The sequence below is a fragment of the Nomascus leucogenys genome, chromosome 13 (assembly GCF_006542625.1).
Source record: "Nomascus leucogenys isolate Asia chromosome 13, Asia_NLE_v1, whole genome shotgun sequence".
Lineage (NCBI taxonomy): Eukaryota > Metazoa > Chordata > Mammalia > Primates > Hylobatidae > Nomascus > Nomascus leucogenys.
Window position 1 is genome coordinate 54,683,053 of NC_044393.1, and position 21,339 is coordinate 54,704,391.

Genomic DNA, 21,339 nt, shown 5'->3' on the forward strand with positions numbered 1-21,339 from the left:
ATAAGTTCCAGTTGCCAGATAAAAGAGAGGAGGAGATGAGTGGAAGATTCCTGGGGAGTAAGCTGAGTGTGGAAGCTGCGCTCTAGCCCACAACTGGCTGTGGGAGCAAAGGGAGAAACAGGGACACATGACGGTGTGCTCGTGTGTGCACACACACCAGGAGGAGGGAGCTCCGCATCGTTTCCTTTTTGGGCTCATTTCCCTCAGGGTGCATGCAGCCTCCTGGAGGTGATATAGTGGTGGATGCTTTCAGGACCTTTTAGCTCTGATTGCTGCACTCCAGGGTGACACCTGGTGGGAAGGAGTTCACTGGAACCAGCTTGGGTCTTGGAAAAAGCGAGGCTTGGGTGAGGAGTGATGGGGAATGGGGCAATGAACCACAGGAAGGTGTTGACACACTCACTCAAGTTTGTTTAGTTGCTGTTCACTCTTTCCCCCTCTGTACTACATCACCCATCCCCTGTCTGCCTGCCAGTCTGGTCTAAAGTCAAAGCATAGGATGATGGGTCTTGTCCAGTTCAACTCAGGGAAATGCAGAGAAAATCCCACCTTACCACTTTGAGGAAGCAGAGCATCAGTTTGTCTGAGTGCACTGGGGAAGAGAGCAGAAGGCAATTGACCTTGATTCGGTCCTTACTATTTGACCTTAATTCAGTCCTTACTATGTGCCAGGCATGAAATGTACGTTTCTTATTCGAGCCACCTTAGGTGAGTAAACTAGTATCTGCCTTTCTTAGATGAGAACTTTTTTTTTCCCTTGTGGTGGAAAATGGGGTCTCGCTATGTTGCCAAGGCTGCTCTTGATTTCCTGGGCTCAAGCTATTCTCCCACTTCTGCCTTCCTAAATATTGGGATTACATATGTGAGCCACTGCGCCTGGCCTCAGATGAAGAAACTGTTATAAAGCTAATAAGAAATGGAAGGGTTTTGTGCCTGTCTTTATAACCTCAAAGCCCCCCAGACTGAGAAACAGATGTAGAAACAGCACAGGGACAAATATATAAGAAATCAGGGAGAGAATAAGGCGGGGCGCAGCAGCTCATGCCTGTAATCCCAGCACTTGGAGAGGCCAAGGCAAGAAGATTGCTTCAGTCCAGGAGTTCAAGACCAGCCTGGGTAACATAGTGAGACTCTGTCTCTACAGAAAAAAAAAAAAAAGAGAATTGGCTTGCAGTGTGGCAATATCACTATCCTAATGACATACAGAATGGAACAGAAGTTGCTTTTACTCCAGACTCATCCCTGTCCTTTGTCAGGAATCTAAGACCTTCTGCCTGTCTCTACACTGCCCTCGTCAGTCTAAGATTAGCAAGTTTGCCCTTTTATACTTTAGACTGCACGTGTAAGGATCTACGAGACAGAGGGGACTGTGTGCAGATTTTGTGGCACCAGCTTCCTGTGGGCTCTCAGCCTGGCTTGTCAGAGCCCAGCCCTCTTTTGCCCTTTCCAACAGTCCCGGTGGGTTTGGCTGGGCTAGTCATCCAAAACCCTCGGGCTTTTTGGAGCAAGCAATGTGTTCCTTTAGAGTTGGAGGCAAATAAACTGAACATATGAGTGTGTTACTCCAGGCCCCTCGGGCTGGGAGCAGAAGCACGGAGGGCAGGCATATGGAAACCAGGCAGTGTCAAGGCCGGCATTCACTGCCTTTGCCTTCCCGTGGAGTGCCCCTCCCACTCACTAACAGCTACCATCCATGGACTGCTTCTTATGTGCTTGGTACTTTCTCACTTCACTCTGATTAGCTCCATTGTACAGATGAGCAATCTGAGGCGAGACAGGCTAAGAACCATGACCAAGCTTACTTAGTTAGTAGGCACGGAGTTGAGATTTCCACTTCAAATCCCATTCCAACCCTTGTTATCTAACTTTAACTTTTCTAATTCTAGACTCAAGTTCCTTTTTTAGCAATCCCTGACAAGAATGGGTTGCAATGTAAGAATATGAGAACTAAAATATTTTCAAGGTTAACAAAAAGATACGTATGAAATAAATTCACACACGTTAGCATTTCCCACAAAGAGAATTCACAAGTGGGAGGGGATGACAATAAATTCCATTCATGTGCGATAGTTTTTTTTTTTTTTGCCAAGTACAGATAATCTGTGTAGATGAAACATCTATTATATATACATCAATATGAGTAAAGCAATGTTTTTGTAAGTTTTGTGTGATTACGATATTCAACTCTGATCATGCCTGCTCAGTCTTTAATTGCAGGGGATCTTGTCCTAAACTAAGATAAGTGCAGGACATTTTCCTGATTAACTTTGGAAAAGAGCTCACCCCTGAGTTTTCTGGTGCCTATCTCAATCTTGAAAAGCATCCTCAAAGATGACTCTGTGGGCCGGGTACAGTGGCTCATGCATGTCAGCACTTTGGGAGGCCGAGGTGGGCGAATCACCTGAGGTTAGGAGTTCGAGACCAACTTGGCCAACATGGTGAAACCCCATTTCTACTAAAAATACAAAAATTAGCCAGGCATGGTGGCACATGCCTGTAATCCCAGCTACTTGGGAGGCTGAGGCAGGAGAATTGGTGGAACCCGGGAGGCGGAGGTTGCAGTGAGCCGAGATCGTGCCATTGCACTCCAGCCTGGGCTACAGAATGAAACTCTGTCTCAAAAAAAAAAAAAAAAAAAAAAAAAAGATTCTGTTACCAACGTGTGTAATGTGTTCCTCTGCCCCCCCACTTCTTTTCCAGAAACATTCTTCTTGCTGATTAACCTCACCCATCCTTTTCTGCTTCCTTAAGAGAACACAAACAGCTGGCATTTCTCTATAGATGAACATTCTCCTGAAAATTAAACCCAAAAGGAACAGTCGGAGCAGATCCTTCAGGCTCCACTGTTTTATTATTTAACGGCTGCTCCCTTGTTTCTCTGTTAAGCCAGGTACCACTGCTTGGTGAGAAGTGCCTCCATCAGTCAAAAATAGATGGAGATTTGTATAATCAAAGAAGGCTTTCAAACTGGGTTCCTTGGAGTCCTTGGGGAACCCAAGGAGATCCTCGAGAGGGTGTGGGGGACAATGGCTCTGGGTACATGTGTGAGCTTAGCTGGCTTCAGGTGGAGGCAAGTCTACTTTCCTATCAGATACCCATAATAAGGTTGTGCTGGAATGAAAATGTTCGATAGCTACAAAGAAGTTTAAAAGTCGCTGTATATAGAATTGAAGCCCCTTCCAGAAATTTGGAACGGAATTGTCGCCGCAACTCTAAAACAAGGGTAATATCCTTAACCAACACCCCACATGACAGTGAGAAGTCATTATAAAATGATCTTGCAAAGTGAGGGGTGGCCAGGAAAGTAGCAGGTCAACGGCGACAGTAACGCCACGATGGTGAGCATGATGGAAGTGTTGGGGATGGCAATTCCATCTGACCGCGTCCTCCTGAACGCCTGAGGCTGAGCTCGGCCATAATGACAGAGGGACTCTGGCTGTCAAACTAGGTCAGGCTTGCACCAGCATGGAAGGCATCAGGGTGAGAGCCTGGCAGATCAGGAGCGACTGCTATCAAATATTTGTTTTTGCTTTAAAAATCAACTCCCTCCCCTTCTTTTATGACTATGTCCTCTTAAAGCCTATTTGCTACCCATTGAGATTCACACTGTATGCATAAAAAACATCAGATAATACCGTTATCTGCACTTCTCACTGAGTATTATTAATGTTTCCTTTTTATAAAAATTATGGATACTTGATTCTTACCTCATTTTTTTAAACCCTGAATTCCTGAAAAGCGGGGTCTAGCTTCATTAATCTCTGTACCCCTTCCTGAGAGTACCTAACATGGAATCTTGCTTCTGGAGCGAGCACTCAATAAATATTTTTGAATAAGTGGTTCTCTGTCCCATTATTTGGGAATTGAGCTGCTGCCCATCGAAATGGACATGCATGGATTTAAAATTACTTTTAATCCAAATGAGTGTTAATTCTGTTTTCTATTTTTTCCTTTCTGTCCAGGACAACCACATAGAACCCCAAACAGGTGGCCCAGAAGAGTAGCTTTCCTGGTGTGGAGAGACATGTAAGGACAAACAACCTCTGCTATGCCAATTTCCCCTTTCATCCTGATGATAGGAGAGCGTGGAAAACAAATATCGTGGCAACTGGACTAGCATGGTGCAGTGAGCGCCTAAGAGGTGCTAACGACCTATCCACCTGGGTTTCCCTACTCCGATCCAGGAATCGTCAACTAATATAAAAACCCAGGCAGCCAGGAAGTCACCTGGTGGCTGATGTGTCACAGTTCCAGGCATTTATTTCCACCTTACTCTTGCTGTGTAAAAACACACACTGTCTGATATAAGGTCTGCTAGTCTGCCACGAAGTCCGCTGCTGCTGACAATGATGATGACAGTGATGATAATAACGATGACAGCAGTAAAATCTGTTGAACACTGTGTGGCAGGCACTGGGCTGGGCCTCTTATGTACATTATCTCATTTAAACTTTACTACTGCCTTAGGAAGTAGTACTATCATGACTTCCATTTAACAAATAATCAGACCACATGCCACAGACCCAGCAAGCTAGTCACCTGACCAAGCACACAGGGCTTCTATCGTCAAGGTGGTACTTACCTAGGAAGTACAGAGTTAGGTGGTCTGGATTTTGCAGGGGATGCAACTTTCGGTTCTGGCCCAGAGCTCCCTGAAGACCCTGGCAGAGAATCCTGTGCCGGCCCGGATTGGCTTGGAAGTATTTCCCTCGTGGAAGTCAGGAGATGCTCTTTATCTTTAACTTCTTTTTCCCGGGACTTGGCTTTGTGTTCTGCCAGGAGGAGGTCAAATTGCTTTTTCCGGCCTGGGACTGCCCTCCGATGGCTTAGCGAATGTGTCTAAGGAGAAGAGAAATGAAAAGCACAGCCTCTTTGATCAGCACATAAACCTGCTTCCCCAGGCCCTCCATTTCAGAAATAGCAATTCATGGAAATTTAGAGGTGCTTGAAAAGTCAACTTCAAGGCAACAGCTCCTGTTCTGTGGCTAGGAAGAGGCAGAGACCACACGAACGCAACCATGCCCTACACTCCTGGTGTTAAGAAGCCAAAGCTTCCTCCAAAAAATGGCATAGGATGACGAGCTTCAGCGCAGAACCCATGAAAACCTCTCTGATGAAAGGCAACTGCGAGGGAATGCTAGAGTTAATCCAGGTGCAGGTGGGAGGCTCGATTCGGCCCAGACAAACAGAGCCACCAAGCAGAGAGGGCCATCGCCTTGATCCCAAGAAGCACTAGCAGTTCAGCATGAAATACAGGGCTTTGGGCGACCCAATGGCGGCTGCCTTGGGTCAGCTGTTCCCCTGGCCACCCCGGTGTGGCTGGATCAGGGGCGCGGCATATCATCCTCCCCTCCAGGGCTGCCTTTCAGGGCGCTGCCGCCGCCGCCGCCGCCGCTGCCGCTGCTCCTGCATACATTAAAACGTAGCAGGCTTTAGAACCGCCTGTGAGTGCCTATAAATACAATTTACTGTCTGGCCTCACAAGTAACAGGGGAAGCCTAGTTTTTTTTTTTTTTTTTTTTCCTTCTTAAAAAGCCAGCCAGCTTGAGGCAGGCACTCTGCTACCATGGACGAGAAGAAAGCATTTCCCTTACAAAGAACAGCTGGGGGTCATGTCGAGGTTCCACACCCTGCCGTGTGCAGAGAGTGGCATGCAAACATTTCGACAAAGGCCCCAGCGAGAGCAGGAAGTATTTTTTATGGAAAGAGAAATACCTTGCAGGTGAGGGATCTTGTGCAAGGTTTCTTTGTCTCGGGATCCAATACTCCACAGTGTTTATTTGGGTCAAATTCTCTCTCTGGTTTAAGAAACAAACAAAAAATATAAGAAAAAAGGAGACTAAATAGGATTTGGCATTAAGACTACATTTTTTAAAAAATGCACATTTGCACCAACAAGTGAGACATTGTCAGGCAATCTGTTTTTTGTTTTTTTGTGTTTTGTTTTCTCAGCCAGCTGCTAAAATGCTTCCAGAACCGCTCGGGGAAAATGGTGCTCCCCTCTGAACCCAGAGTTCCCAAGTCTAGCTTCGGCAGCAACGCCGAACGCAGCACAAGGCTTGGGGAATAGGGCGGGAGCGGGCACCGAAGGGAAGGAGAGGAGCCGTGCTGCTCTTAATGCTCTTAACACTTTATTTTACTTGCTATGGTTCCACAGGTCCTTGGCATTTGGGCATAGCTGGCTGCAGACCAGGGAGAGCCACCTGAGACCCAACGGCCCCTTTCCTGGGCTGCTCCAAGAGTACAGACACCCTGACTCCAGCTCCTGCCTTCCTGCTAGTTTTAGCCATGTAAGTGGGAGATTACTCCTTGACATGTCAGAGTGACCTGCCTCTCTCATGCTTGACAAAGCCCTCGGCGCAGGCTTTGCACACAGCCTTGCTGACCACAAACACCATTTACCTGATTGAGGGGCGCTCTAGCAGTGTTACAGGCAGGGGCAGGGGAGAAGGCTGAACTTGAAGGTGTAGAGAGGGCAGGGCCTGCTAATCTCACAGCTGCTCCCTGCCCCCACTGCCCTGGGTCTGATGCTTCATGTGGGAATAAAACAGGGCAGGCTGTCCCCCTGGGATGAAGGATGTCTGTGCAGAGTGGCCAGGCTTCCCCAGCTCCTGCCTTCCAGTTGACTGTGGACAGCTTGTGTGGAGGTTACTTCTAAGGAGCCTGCTCTTTCTATACCCATCTTGGGTCCTTCACCCCTGCCAGGAAGACAATCATGCTGTCCTCACCTTAAAAATGAGGGGATGTGAGGTGATCTCTTTTTTTCATTTTTACTTTTTGAGACAGGGCCGCTGTTACCCAGGCTGAAGTGCAGTGGTGGGATCAGAAGGCTCACTGCAGCCTCGACCTCCTGGGCTCAAGCCTCAACCTCCTGAGTAGCTGGAACTAGAGGCATGCACCACTACACCTGCCTGATTTTGTTATTTTTTTGTAGATACAGGGTCTCACTATATTGCCCAGGGTAGGTAATCTCTTAAGGATCTTTTGGGCTTTAAAATTCCACCTCTTGGATGGCCTGTGCCGTTTCTGGAAGGCACCAAGCAAACACCTAAGTCCTGCAGAGCAGGAATGACACAGCCCTCTGGGCATGTGGGTAGACTGGCAGCAGTGTTGCTGGTGGTAGAGGGTGTACAGAAATTGGTGGTACCTCCTTAAGACCCTTGAATGGCTGCAAACTCAAAAAAGGTTACCTAGCTGGAAAACTGTCTGAAATTGGTGGAGTAAACTCTGAGCATATAATAATGCTCAGATTATAACATAATAAATGAATGTATTCTATTTTCAAAAGCTTTGAGGGTCATGGGGAGGTTGCAATGGTGTTACTGATGATGTGCACAAGAAAACTACTCTATACCCAAGACAGATTCTCTGGCTGGTTACCAAAATGCCTCCCCCCTTTTTTGCTTTTTGTCTGCCTTTTCTCTCTCTCATTCTCTCTCTCTTTTTTTTTTTTTTTTAACTTCACTTAGGAAAAAAACCTGCTAGGCCTGGAGATGCTGGTTTGCTCAGAGCCCTCTCTGGCCAGGCTGCCTGGTGTGGTATTTTTTTCTTGGGTCTGTCAGAGTCAGGCCTGTTCCTGGTCCCACACCAGCGCCTCATGTCGACCTGGAGCTGAGCAGGCTGTTGGCTGAGGGTAGGAGCTCGCTGCCAAATGTGAAAGTGAGGCAGAAACAAGCAGAAGACCCGATGAGACAAGACAACCCACAAAATGCAAAAACAATGCGCGGCAAAAAAATCCCCAAACAACTTCAGATGGGGTTATAGGCTGGAAGCCAAGGCCGTGCTTCTGCTATGGCGAGGACCCCTCGGCCTCCAGCCACTGTGCCCACGCCTACCGGTTTTCTGGGGATGTTGCCACCACCTCTGAATAGTGAAACCGAGGTTTCCATGCAGGAAGAGCCAGGTGCTGGGGGCTCCAGCCCGAACTGTGAGGCCCACAGTGCTTAGGGAGAGCACCAGGCTCTACCTTTCTGCCTTGACAGTGGGTGAGCGGTGCAGGCAGAGATATGCAAAGTACAATGTCTGCTTTATTTGAATGCTTTGGGCTTGAGGGACTTTTCAGACATAATTTTTAAAAGAGTTACAGATGAAAGAAAAACTAGAACTACAGACAAATACAGAGTAGACAATAAAAATTACCCATAATTCCTTGGGTGCTTAAAAATCAAGTTAACCCGAGGACAGTTTCTCTGTCACAGGGTGGCTGTCACTGTATTTTACTTTCTCTGGCCACCATCAGGGAGTGCTCATGATGTAAGAAGAAGTTATGAAGTTTATAGCTTCTCCTGGTCTTTTGGAGAAAGTAAAAACTGCCAGGTTTAGTTCTACAGCAGATTGATCCAAAGCAAACATTACCCACATAGGGGCCTCTAACAGTTAACCATTATCCCGTGTGCCTCTTCCGGCACCCCAAGTGTCTGCTCAGACAACCAAGGAGTAGACCCACAAGAGACCGCCCCAGCACCCTATTGGCACTGCCAGCCCTAGTGTTCCTGTTTGGGAATTCCAACCCGATTATGGGGGATAGACAGTTGTAAACACAACTGCAGAATCAACCTGGAAACTCCCGAGGCCAAAGGACAGAGGCTGTGTGTTCCTGTGCAGCACAGCTGTTGGCGGGGCTGTCCCTCACATGCGTTGAGGCACCATGAGATCCCTGTGTGTTGTCCAGCTTCCCAGCAGTGAAGCTTCTATGGAAGCCAGGGCTAGTTCAACCTGTTTATATGATACGGATACACAGAATCACCTGTTCACAAGACCCTCGGAATCTACAGAGTAGGTCGGTGCAGAGCACGCTGCCTCCTGGGTTGCCAGGGTAACTCCCACTAAGCACTGAACTGAGCGAGGGACTTCATCTGCCCGGGGAAGAAGAGACCTGGTTTTCCCTTGCATTTTAGGTGGGGTTCCTGTTTGCAGGTAAACTCCCCTTAAAATGAAACAGAGCTGCTTAATGATAAGAGCACATCACTCCTTGGTTATGGCTGCAACTCCCTTTCAGTCTAATCATGAGTCAGACCCTGATGACACTGACACATACCTGAAAGTCTCCTGTAAGGCTTGTTGCTGTTTTTGGTGCCATTTTGGTGTTTCTTGTCTATGGTGGTTGGCAGAATTCCTTTGCCATTTAAGATCTTCTCTGGTGAAGGCGGCACTGACTTGGACATCAGGACAGGCTTAATTAAAGGAGGGGTGGAGACGGCAGAGGACGAGGTGGAGGAGGCGGAAACTGCAGTAGTGGTTGTGGAGTTCATTTTGACATTGGCACCATCTGCCTTCACTAGGTTAGGAATTTTCTCTAAACTGACTACAGGAACCGGAACACTGAAAAATAAATGAACAAACACACACAATTGCCTTCTTTGATACATCTAGTCTGCTGAGGAACCATACCCGCTTATCATTATCAGAACATTTCCTTATCACTTATTTATACTCCTTCTATAAGCAAGCAGCATGAGTCCAGTTTTGGTGGGAAAGAGTTCTGTGCCCTGGAAAGGATCAGCAGGGGGTGCGAGGCTGGCATAGTGCCAGGGGTGGCATCAGGGCTGACTGATTACCGCCTGTGCTGAGCTGTCCCCATAGATCCTGCAACTCCCCCCTTCCCGGGCCCTATAGGTTGGCCATCTCCAACACAGCACCTTGGGCGGAACAAGGCACCTGCTGTGAAGCTCAGGAAGAGATACCGTTTGTCCCCTGAAGACAGTGTGCCACTGCTGAATCACGCCCCCTCCCCCCGCTGCTCAGCTAGTCCCCCAGCCCGGCCCGGATCGGGCCTGACATCTGCTTAGCTCTGGAGTGCTGACAGGATCACACCACAAGGAGGCATGGCTTCAGGCCAGCGTGCTGCACGGCGTGCTGTCGGACGGCTTCTGGATCACTCTCACATCCTGGGGATGGGCTCAAATTGAGTGAGCCGCCATGTAGCATTATCCAATATTCCATTTTAGGCAGCTAGTTATGTAAATAGGCAATTCTCAAGGCTGGCAGGTGAGAGGATGAATTTTAAGAAGGCAGAGCACAAAGGTGTGCTTCACTCTTCAGAATCTGTCACCTTAGCCCCCTTCCCTGCTATTTCTCCTGTATGGGATGTGCATTTGATTTCTCTGCTTCTTTAATGCTGAAGGACCTGTGTCTGGGGGGCTGTGGAGAACTCCATCTCTGGGTCTTAAAAGATGAGATGAATAAGCTTTGCTTTAGTCCCTGAGCTAGATTCCCTTTCCTCCTGGCAGGAGGGGAGAATGCTAACATGGGCTCCCCAGTCATCTCTGAGCTGAGAGTGAAGCCTACTTAGCTATTTGAATGCCAAATGATCTAGAATATGGCTTTTACATTCCTGCAGACAATGTAGGGCAGGAAAGAGGGGCTGTTTTTGGCAGGAAAAGAATCTTATCTGTCCACATGGCTGGCTGGCTGGCTCTCCTTTCTCTAAGATTCATTCACAGATTATTTCTTTGATCAACTTGTTCATGAAATTATTTTAGCCCCCTCTCAGCCCCTGCCCCTTTTATGACTTTGAAATAGGATCCCAGCTGTTTGTTACAGATCTTTGCCAGTGAGAAGGGCACAAAGCAGTGGAACAGATTGTGGCTGGACATTATCAACTTTTGCCTCGGACCACGTACCTTCTTGGCCTGGGGAAGGGTGACATGGGGCTTCAAGTCCCGTGTGAGGGGAAACTAGAATGACAGTTTTCTGTAACAAACCCTGCCACTGCCAATTCTGTCCCTGATCAGAGTGTCTCAATCTCTGAGATAGAGCTGAACTGCTGCTCCTTTCTATTTAATGGCAATCCTCAAAGTACTCCCACATCACTGAAGAATGGCACAAGAAACCCTTTGAGAGTGAGCACACCAAGATGCTAGACAGGTATTACCTGGTGAAATTAGTGCTGCATTCCTGATTTTTCTCAAATGATAAAAAGATGCAAAACAATGTGATACAGAATTCTTCTAGGCTTATTCCTTGACACATTTAAAAAGCCACAAGTTAAGAAATCAGGGTCCTGAAGAGAGATCTGTACACCCATGTTCATAGCAGCATTATTCACAATAGCCAAAGGTGGAGGCAGCCCAAGTGTCCATCAATGGATGAATGGATAAGCAAAATGTGGCATCATTCAGCTTTAAAAAGGAAGGAAATTCTGACACGGGCAGGAGCCTTGAAGACATTATGTTAAGTGAAATAAGCCAGTCACAAAAGACAAATACTGTATAATTCCACTTATATGAGGTACCTGGAGTAGTCAAATTCGTAGAGACAGAAAGCAGAGCAGTGGCTGCCAGGGAATGGGGGAAGGGAGAATGGGCAGTTTTTTTTTAATGCCCGTTGAACAACTATTTAGAGTTTCAGTTTTGCAAGATGGAAAGAAAAGTTCTGGTGATTGGTTGCACAACAGTGTGAATGTACTTAATACTATTGAAATGTATATTAAAAATGGTTAATATGGTAAATTTTATGTTATGTTTATTTTAGCACAATTAAAAATGTTTTACATGTACAAACTAAAAAAAAATGCAAATTACAAAACTCTTACAATCTAAATTATACTTCAATAAACCTGACTTTAAAAATACAGATCAGAGACTGGGCTCGGTGGTTCACACCTATAATCCCAGCACTTTGGGAGGCTGAGGCGGGTGATCACCTGAGGTCAGAAGTTCAAGAGCAGCCTGGCCAACATGGTGAAACCCCGTCTCTACTAAAAATACAGAAATTGGCCAGACGTGGTGGCTTACGCCTGTAATCCCAGCACTTTGGGAAGCCGAGGCAGGCGGATCACGAGGTCAGGAGATGAAGACCATCCTGGCTAACATGGTGAAACCCTGTCTCTACTAAAAATACAAAAAAAAAAAAAAAAAAAAAAAAAAATTAGCCAGGCGTGGTGGCGGGTGCCTGTAGTCCCAGCTACTTGGGAGGCTGAGGCAGGAGAATGGCATGAACCCGGGAGGCAGAGCTTACAGTGAGCCAAGATAGTGCCACTGCACTCCAGCCTGGGTGACAGAGTGAGACTTCGCCACAAACAAACAAACAAACAAACAAACAGAAATTAGCCAGGGGTGGTGGTGCATGCCCGTAATTCCAGCTACTCAGGAGGCTAAGATGGGAGAATCACTAGAACCCAGGAGGCAGAGGTTGCAGTGCACTGAGATCATGCCACTGTACTCCCACCCGGGTGACAGAGTGAGTCTCTGTCTCAAAAAAAAAAAAAAAAAAAAAAGTGTCAGTGGCCAGTTGTGGTGGCTCATGCCTGTAATCCTAGCTCTTTGGGAGGCTGAGGTGGGAGGATTGCTTGAGCCTAGGAGTTTGAGACCAGCCTGGGCAACATAGAGAGACCATTCTCTACAAAATAAAAATAACAATTAGCCAGGCATGGTGGCATGTGCCTGTAGTCCTAGTTACTTGGGATGCTGCAGGTAGATCACTTGAGCTCAAGAGTTTGAGGTTACAGTGAGCTATGATCATGCTATTGTGCTCCAGCCTGGCAACAGAGCAAGACCCTGTCTCAACTCCCCTCTGACCCCGCTGGCATCCCCCAAACCCAAACATATTGGCCAGGTATGGTGGCTCATGCCTGTAGTCCCAGGACTTTGGGGGGCCAGGATGAGAGGATTGCTTGAGGCCAGGTGTTTCTTTGTTTTGTTTTGTTTTGTTTTGTTTTTGAGACAGTGTCTCTGTCACCCAGGTTGGAGTGCAGTGGCACAATGTCAGCTCACTGCAACCTCAGTCTCTTGGGTTCAAGCAATTCTCCTGCCTCGGCCTCTCAAGTAACTGGGATTATAGGCGCCCGCCACCACACCTGGCTAATTTTTGTACTTTTAGTAGAGATGGGGTTTCACCACGTTGGCCAGGCTGGTCTCAAACTCCTGACCTCAGGTGATCTGCCTGCCTCAGCCTCCAAAAGTGCTGGGATTACAGGCATGAGCCACTGCTCCCGGCCGAGGCCAGGTATTTGAGACCAGCCTGGACAACACCGTGAGACCATCTCTCTACAAAAAAAAAAAAATTATAAATAAGCTGGGCACATTGGTGGACACACATAGTCCCAGCTACATGAGAGGCTGAGGCAGGAGAGTCACTTGAGCCCAGGAGTTTGAGGCTGCAGAGAGCTAGGATTGTGCCACTGTACTCTAGCTCGGGTGACACAGTGAGACCCTGTCTTAGAAAAAAAAAAAAATTAGAAGAATCTGCTCTGTTCAAAAAGATTTATTGATTTAATTTCTTACCCTTGTTCTGATCTGTTGACTTTTATTTTTTTAGGGAAAAAATCAAACTTCAAGTGTTGATATGAACACATGGACAGCTAGCAAGAAGAGAAGGTGCTCTAGTACCTGGGCAGCCTTCTCTGATGTATTAATATTTCTTTGTGAAGCCAAGTTAGTTTAGGAAAGGAAATTAGAACTTGCAAGTTCCAGATCTAGTTCTTGTTGCATGAGTTAACATAACGCCTCCAGTTTCTGTGAAAAATGCCCTATGTAGATGTTAGGCCCTCAGGACTTCAGCAGACAAAGATATGATGCCTGGGATAGAATAATCCAGAGCAATTGTACAAATGGAAATACATTAAAAAAACCGGCTGGGTACGGTGACTCACGCCAGTAATCCCAGCACTTTGGGAGGCTGAGGTGGGTGGATCACCTGAGGTCAGGAGTTCAAGACCAGCCTGACCAAGATGGTGATACCCTGTCTCTACTAAAAATACAAAATTAGCTGGGCGTGGTGGCACATGCCTGTAATCCCAGCTATTTGGGAGGCTGAGGCAGGAGAATCGCTTATACCTGGGAGGTGGAGGTTGCAGTGAGCCGAGATTGCACCACTGCACTGCAGCTTGGCAACAGAGCGAGACTCCGTCTCAAAAACAAACAAACAAACAAACAAACAACAAAAACAAGCCAAGCAGTCCTCAAATGCTCATAGCACAGTCTGCATTTCTCCCCTAAAGTCAATGTCCGGCTCTGAATGTGCTCCTTAAGGCAGCCCCACGAGCACAGGTGCACCAGGTCCCAACATTTGGAACCATGCCAGTTGACTCATCTCTTTGGTGACACTCCTTCCCAAATGTGTGTAACTGAGCTTGGGCCAGGCCAGCTAATGTCTGTGACTGTCTCCTAATTTGGATTTTTTTCCACTTTATAATGAGTGTGGCCCATTCATACTCTACTGTCAATGCTTCCAGAACTCAACGGGATGCGAAATTGGAGCCCATCAGAAACAGGAAAGACGGCCTCACGTGCAGTCCTCTGGATTGAAGAATGGGAAGCGTTGGGGAAAAAAGTCTGATCAAGAATGTTTCAAAGATTTCAAAGACCAGGTGAGTCGGTAAGGGGCTGGGCCACTGAGTGAACACCTCTGATGTGAGGTCAAAGGACTTGGCAGAAGGAGAGAAGGGAGACTGAGCTCTTTTGGGTGTGTTCTAAGGGTGTTCATTAGCTAATGGAGAAGGGCTTAGAAGAGTGAAGGAGAAGAACCTGGAGCTGTCCCTGATACCTTTTTCTTTGGTGTCCCTTCTCTCTCTCAAAAGCTTTGGGCTTTCTCTGGAAGGGAACCTGCCTTGGCCTGGACTGAGAAGACACAGAAGCAGGCAACTGAGTGATGTGGGAAAGGCATTTGACCTTGCCATCCTCTTCCCCAGTATACACGCTAGCCATCGGGCCAGGCTTTCTTTACTACAGCTGGCAACAGCCCCAAGGTCCTGAACTGAGAGAGCAAAGGAGGAAACGGTCACAGGACAGTGCCACAGAATCTGGAAAGCCAATCTCAGAGATGATCCTTTTTGAGCAAAAACATCCAGCTGACATAAGAGCCTATTAAGAGCTCCACCCCCCACCTCCCATACACACAGATCCCGCGTGTGCCTATGCTGCAGCGACAGTGCAGTCACAGGGAAGCCAGCATCTCGGAATTGTCCTCTGCTTCCTCTCACTGTCCCTGTGTGCATTCCCCTCACTTCCTCTGCTGTCACCTTCCCCAGCCAGGAAAGTGTCCCAGCCTTGGGCACGCCCCTTCCAGATGGCTGTGGACCCTGAATGACAGGTTTGACTTTTTTTTCATTTGGAAAGAAGCCAAAAGGTTCTAACCCCTGCTTTCACAGTATGGGCATCTCCCATCTTCTTTGTGTCTAATCACAGTAACGCAAACACCTCCATGTGCAGGTGGTGAGACCTGGGAGGGGGTGGTGAGTTGGCAATAGCCTGATGGGTGACTCAGCAATTTATTACGCTGTTTGCTTAGGTGACAAACAAGCCTGGCAGTTACCCCCGAGCTTAGCCAAAGCCCTTCAAAGTTCCTTTCCCTTCAGTCTAAAGGATGCATGTCTGCACTTCCCAAAGTCGCACAATTAGTTGCATTTATCGACTCACGATTGTCCTTTCTTTGTGGAGCAGTGTTTGAAAGGGAAAGATGAGTCTCCACTCTTCCCCTGCTGCTTTCATAATGCCTGTTTTGTTCGCTTGGGATGAACTCTTTCAGGGAGCTCAGGGCTGCAGCCTGTTCCCCTGCTGTGTCTAATATACTGGGAGTAGTTCTCTCCTCATCATCTCTGTACCTCTGTCTCGGTCCTGGGAAAGAAACCCAATGCCGAGAACACCCTCCCTCATCCCCCTTGCTACATGGGGGCGATATCTACCTCTGTTTCTTTTGTGCTGCTTTAGTTGCCCACGTCTTCTTCCTTTGTGCTTGGCCTGTCTGAATTTATCTTTCTAGATCAAGGCGGGTCCTCTGGCTTTAAGAAACATGGTTCTCTTGGCATCAAGCAGATTCCCCTCCCTGCCCAGTGATGTCTGCAAAAGAACAGAGGTGGAGACTCATGACGGTGCCATTGCAAGAGCCACCAATGTGCCGCAGGGCCAGCTGCCCACCTGCCAGCTACGCTTTCCTGGTGATCATGATCTATATTCTTTGATTATCAACAGATATGCCTTAAGAGAATGGTTCAGAATGTCTCTAGGTCTGCAGAAATTATTGCCAGCCCTTCTTCACTTACCAGAGCAGGGTAAAGATGAATTTGACAGGCAGGAGCCTGAAGACATATGGTATTTGTGCTGTGGGTTTTGTGTGTGATGAGAGTTCTCAGCTGTCTGATTTCCTGCACCAATTCCTTCGACAAAAGCCTATGTGCTTATGCTGCTGGCCTGGCAGAATTTTGAGAATCTCTGACTCACTGGCAGAGCCTTAGAAGGGCCATATCACCCAGCCTCTTGGCTTCTAAGCAGTGATAGCATTAAGTCATCCCCAATAAAAAGGAATTTACCCTCTTTTAAAATGCCCTTGGAGAAGGAATTCAATTTGGCTCTCTTGGATGTATTTTGGCAGCTACTATGAGGAAATTATTTATATCCAATCTAAATTCTTTAAGTTGAAGAAATACTTGGGAGATTCTAGAAGGCTGAGGGGCAGGCGATCACTAAGAATCAGGGTAGATAACAGAGACACAAAGTCCTACTACCACGGTATGACAGATACAGTTGATACTGCATAAATCCTGACAAGTGAATAAATGGCATTTTTGCGTGTGTGTCTGGAAAAATATTGGGAAAACTTTCAGAAAGCCTGTCTGTAAACACCTTTAGCAAACAGAAAACAGGTATTCAACCACAGAGCATGGTAAATAAGAATATCTGCCAGATAAATCTAATATTATTCTGTGGCTGAGTGTCCGGCCCGGTGGTTAGAGAGGAGGCATAGTGTCTAATCTCTCCTGGCCTTTGCACAGTTTTGGATTCTCTCCCACATAACACACCTTCAGTAAACTGGGGAAATGTGGTCAGACCACACAGTTATCGGGTGAGTGGTCCTGGCAGGAGAGACAAAAGAAAAATGGGTTAGCAGGGCTCAATTTCAGCCTAGAGTGGTACCATGCAGAGCTCGACAGGGACCCACTGCCAGCCAAGAAGGTCATAGTGTCTTCATCAGTGACTTGGATGATGGGCCAAGACTTTGCTCCTCAATTGGCTTAAGAGATGATTAGCTGCTGAGAAGAATGATGTGGGATTTCCTCCTGAGTCAGTTAGGTGGGAGGAAAAATGAATAAGCTGACTTGGAAGAATTGTAAAAATGGCCAGAAGCAAATCAAATAAAATCAGGGAGAACAAGTATGACTGAATTGAAGGTCTGTGCCTTGTCAATATTCTGGCAAATTTATAGAATGTGGAGTGTTGGAAGATAGTTTATAGGGCTTAGATAAGGCTTAGAAATACAGGCTTTCAAATCAGACCAACCTAGACTCAAATTCTGCCTTTTCTGTTGCTGGATGCGTTACGGTATCACAGCCTTCTGGCTACCCGGTTTCAGGGCCTCAGTGAGCTTATCAGGACTCTAAGAACGAGAAAGAGGACAGCTGGCCTGGCAGGGAGTGAGTGCTGGTTTCAGTCCTGCCTTGGTGGGGTGGTCTCACGCAGTACAAAGCCCACACAAACATATGTGGCTGCCCTGCCTAACTTATCTCAGGCCTTACGCCTCAGTTTCCTTATCAGTCAAATGAAGAGAATAAGAGATATTTGAAGTGATTAAATGAGGTAATAGATACCAAGTGCTTAGCATAGTGCCAGGCACATAGCAGACTCTCAATAAACTGTAACTAGACAAAAAGGGCACAGAGGATCCCAGCATCTGCTCTCATCCACCTGATACTTGTAAGGTATGTATGTGGGGTGCAAATCATGGTCACCATCAGAAAACTTCTGCTTCCTTAGTCCCTTCTGGTCCCACCATGGAAGGAGGGGTGGACAGGGTGGAGGCAGAAGTACCAGCAGAGGGTGGGAGCAGCAGCCTTCCACATTCATGCAGAGTAGAGGACTCCTTCTGGGTGAGGCAGTGAGGAAGAAAAGCAGAATGAGGTGGGGCCAGATTCAATGGCCCTTTTCCAGGACCTGTCAGCCCTACTTCACAAGCCCACCTGCTTCTCCATCTCTCGTATTCTAGGCACTGCTTAAGCCTGGACTAGTGGTTAAAGGTCCCATCTGTATAGGACATTCTGGAAGAGGAGTAAGGAGGAACTCCAGCCTCCTCATGCACAAACATGTTGTGTCTCCTGCAATCCTGAAGTATGTTAGGCATTGGGGCTCTCTGCTGGTTCTAAGATGCCTCCCAGAGAAATAACTCTATGAGCCCCCCTCTAGGCTGCTCCAATTTTCTGGAAGCAGGAGGCCCCAGCGCAGGTCTCCCTGCTGGTCTGTTAGTCTCTCTTGTACTTCTGTTATTCATGGCTTCCCAGGGCATGGAGCTCAGAAGGTGGTCTCCAAGCCTGCTGGGAGAATAAGGAGTGCTAAGTGTCCTGACATTCCTGGGGAGTCCTAGTGCCCTAGGACTGTGAAAAAGTCAGCAAGTCAGAGAAGAGGAGAAGATAAAAAAGGAAAAATCGAACCCTCATGCAGTAGGGCATAGGATGCTGCATAGGCTGCCTTTGGGACCAGCTGTGCCTGCAGCAGTGTGGCCTTAGGCAGGGAGTCCAGGAGGGTTTTAAGGATAACCCTAGACCTAATCAACTGCACCTGCTCAGTGCCTTTCCTCTGCAAATGAGAACGAAGAGCCACACAATTCCAATGAATGGCCATTGAAATTCACATCAATAAGGAAATGGTATCAGAGCCTGGGAGGGCAGGAATTGAGAACGTAGAGATTATGAGGCAATTTCATTCTGCAGGGAGCGCTGGTGCAGGGTGAGGCAGAGCCCCAAGCACCCTGTCCCCAGCACTGGCCCAGAACAGGCTCCGCTCGGGAGGAACAAGCGGGAGCACTCCCCTCGGCAGCCACCAGAGGTCATTGGTTCCTGCTGTTCGAGCTGCAGGCTGCTCTGCAGTGCCTTCGAGCCGGTACAGCCCAGACAGTTGCTGTTTCCCAACAGTGCTGGAGGAAACTCTGACCCAAGGGGAGACGGGGCAACTCCTTACAGAAAACCCTCCATCCCCCTGCCAGGAAGGCTGGGAGCTGGCACCTTGAGCAGAGACCCTGGGCTCCCATCCTAAGCCTTTGCCCTTCAAGAAGCTTTTTCTGAGCACGCTGAAAGATGAGGAAATGGCAAGGCATCCCAGGCTACTTATCAGTGCTCCAGCTTCTGGCCAGGTACCCTGATACCTGCTGCTCCCAGTTTCCTGCCAGAGGGAAAGCCCTCAGGAGCACCTTCCCTCCCCCAGGCATCACTCACTCAGTCTGCTTTTTCCTTTTTTGTATTAGAATCCAGTTCTGGGCAGGCAGCCTTGCACCTGAACCACCTCCATCCAGAAAACAAAGCACGTTTTCTTTTTAAACCTTCAAAGGTTTATTCCGAATGGCATTTTTGCCATATTAAAAAAAAAGTTTATCTTCACACTGACCTACAGCAAACTTAGGATATTCTGTGTCCCAAATCAAATAGACTTTTTCTTTTTTAGTCTTTATGTTAGCAACATCAGGCCGGGCACGGTGGCTCAACCCAGCACTTTGGGAGGCTGAGGTGGGTGGATCACTTGAGGTCAGGAGTTGGAGACCAGCCTGTCCAACATGGTGAAACCCTGTCTCTACTAAAAATACAAAATTAGCCAGGCGTGGTGGTGTATGCCTGTAATCCCAGCTACTTGGGAGGCTGAGGCAGGAGAATTGCTTGAACCCAGGGGATGGAGGCTACAGTGAGCCGAGATCGTGTCACTGCACTCCAGCCTAGAAGCCAGGGCAAGACTCTGTCTCAAACAAACAAAAACAAAAACAACAACAACCAAAAAACTCTATGTTAACAATATCAGCATCCAGTTAGAAACCAGCTCTTCCCTGACATTCAGTCACTCACAAGTCAGTCTGACCAAAGTCCACCTCTTAAACAGCTGTTAAAAGGTCCAGGCCTCAGCATCGCTTACAACCTTTCCAGCTTGGCCTCTCTGTGTGTTCTAATCTGTTTGCACTCAGCCACCAATGTAAATCTGACCATGAAAGTGTTTGTGGGCTGCCCACAGCCCAGAGGTCCAAGTATAACTTCACAGCCTGGCACGCCCCACCCCTCCTGCCCCAGCCACCTTCTTCCATAGCCTCGCTGGACTTCTCACTTCTCCTTGAACACCAGTGCTCCGGCCTGGCTCTGTGCCTTTCCGTGGGCCGGGCTCTCCTGCTGGTGTGCCCTCCCCCATTCTCCGGGTGAACACTCCCCCATCTGTCCAGATCCGGAGGAAACATCCTCTTCTCTCCCTGTGCCTGCTGTTCCTTCCTAGGTGTTTCTGCTGCACTCATCATGTCCTATGGCAAGGTTTCATTTCTACATCTATGTGTCCTGACCAGACTGTGAGCTGCCTGACGATGGGAACCCTGTCCCAGAATACATGTCGCTCTGGAATTATCCCAGCAGCCTATACATTATCTAGCATTTAGGAAGGGCTCAATAAATGTTTGATGAATGAATTAATGTTCTCAGTGGAGGTTAAATCACATAACACAATAAAAACCAAACTGGCACCCCACCAATGCTTGATAAGAACAAATGCTTTAGGTGGGGATCAGGCTGTGCTGCCTCTCTTCTTCTGAGAAGAGACTGGGCGATGACAAAGGTGAAGTGTCCGCTCATAGCGGCACATGTTGCACACCTACCATGCATGAGCAGTGAGTTATGCACTCACATGCAGTACCGTGTTTAATCTCCACCCCCAATTTCATAGATGCGGAGCCTGAGGCTGAGAAAGGTTTGCCCCAGGTCATTCCACAAAATGAAGGGCAGAGTAGGCTTGACGTCAGGCAACACTGAGGGTGGTGCTCTTTATTGCAGCACTGGAAGCCAGAAGGCCAGGGGTCAAGTCTCAGCCCCTCTGCTATCCCACTGTGTATGTAATCTCAGCTCATCGCTTCATCTCTTTGGGCTCTGTTTTCTTATCTTCACCACAAAATAGTCTTTAGGCTCAGATAGGATTGGGCTGTCAAAACATCTAAAAATCATAATGAGCTATGCAGCTATGAAGGACCACGGTTACTAATCTGTGTGGCTCATCCCTCTTCTTTCCTTCAGGCCATTTTTTTTTTTTTTTTTTGAGACGGAGTCTTGCTCTGTTGCCCAGGTTGGAGTGCAGTGGCACAATCTTGGCTCACTGTAACCTCTGTCTCCCAGGTTCAAGAGATTCTTGTGCCTCAGCCTCCCGAATAGCTGGGATTACAGGGACACACCATGATGCCCGGCTAATTTTTTTTTTTTTTTTTTGTATTTTTAGTAGAGACGGGGTTTCACCACATTAGTCTCGAACTCCTGACCTCAAGCGATCTGCCCGCTTCGGTCTCCCAAAGTGCTGGGATTACAGGCGTGAGCCACAGTGACTGGCCACTTCAGGCCATTTTCTTCCTTCCCGAGCTGTCTTGGTCTTACTTTCCCTCCCAAAGCTGGATTCCCTATTTCTG

The 21,339-nt window shown here is 47.7% G+C and overlaps 1 protein-coding gene across 3 annotated transcripts in view; it reads right to left on the minus strand.

Moving 5' to 3' along the window:
• The window catches only part of ATXN7L1 (ataxin 7 like 1), a 270,468-nt gene that overhangs the window by 28,980 nt on the left and 220,149 nt on the right, over positions 1-21,339 (minus strand). For all 3 annotated transcript variants that reach the window (XM_030825567.1, XM_030825569.1, XM_030825568.1), the window contains exons 5-7: positions 9,038-9,321; positions 5,716-5,798; positions 4,583-4,839 (exon numbers count right to left, since the gene is read on the minus strand). In XM_030825567.1, the coding sequence (XP_030681427.1) occupies positions 4,583-4,839; positions 5,716-5,798; positions 9,038-9,321 (624 nt within the window). The remainder of the gene's footprint in view (positions 1-4,582; positions 4,840-5,715; positions 5,799-9,037; positions 9,322-21,339) is intronic.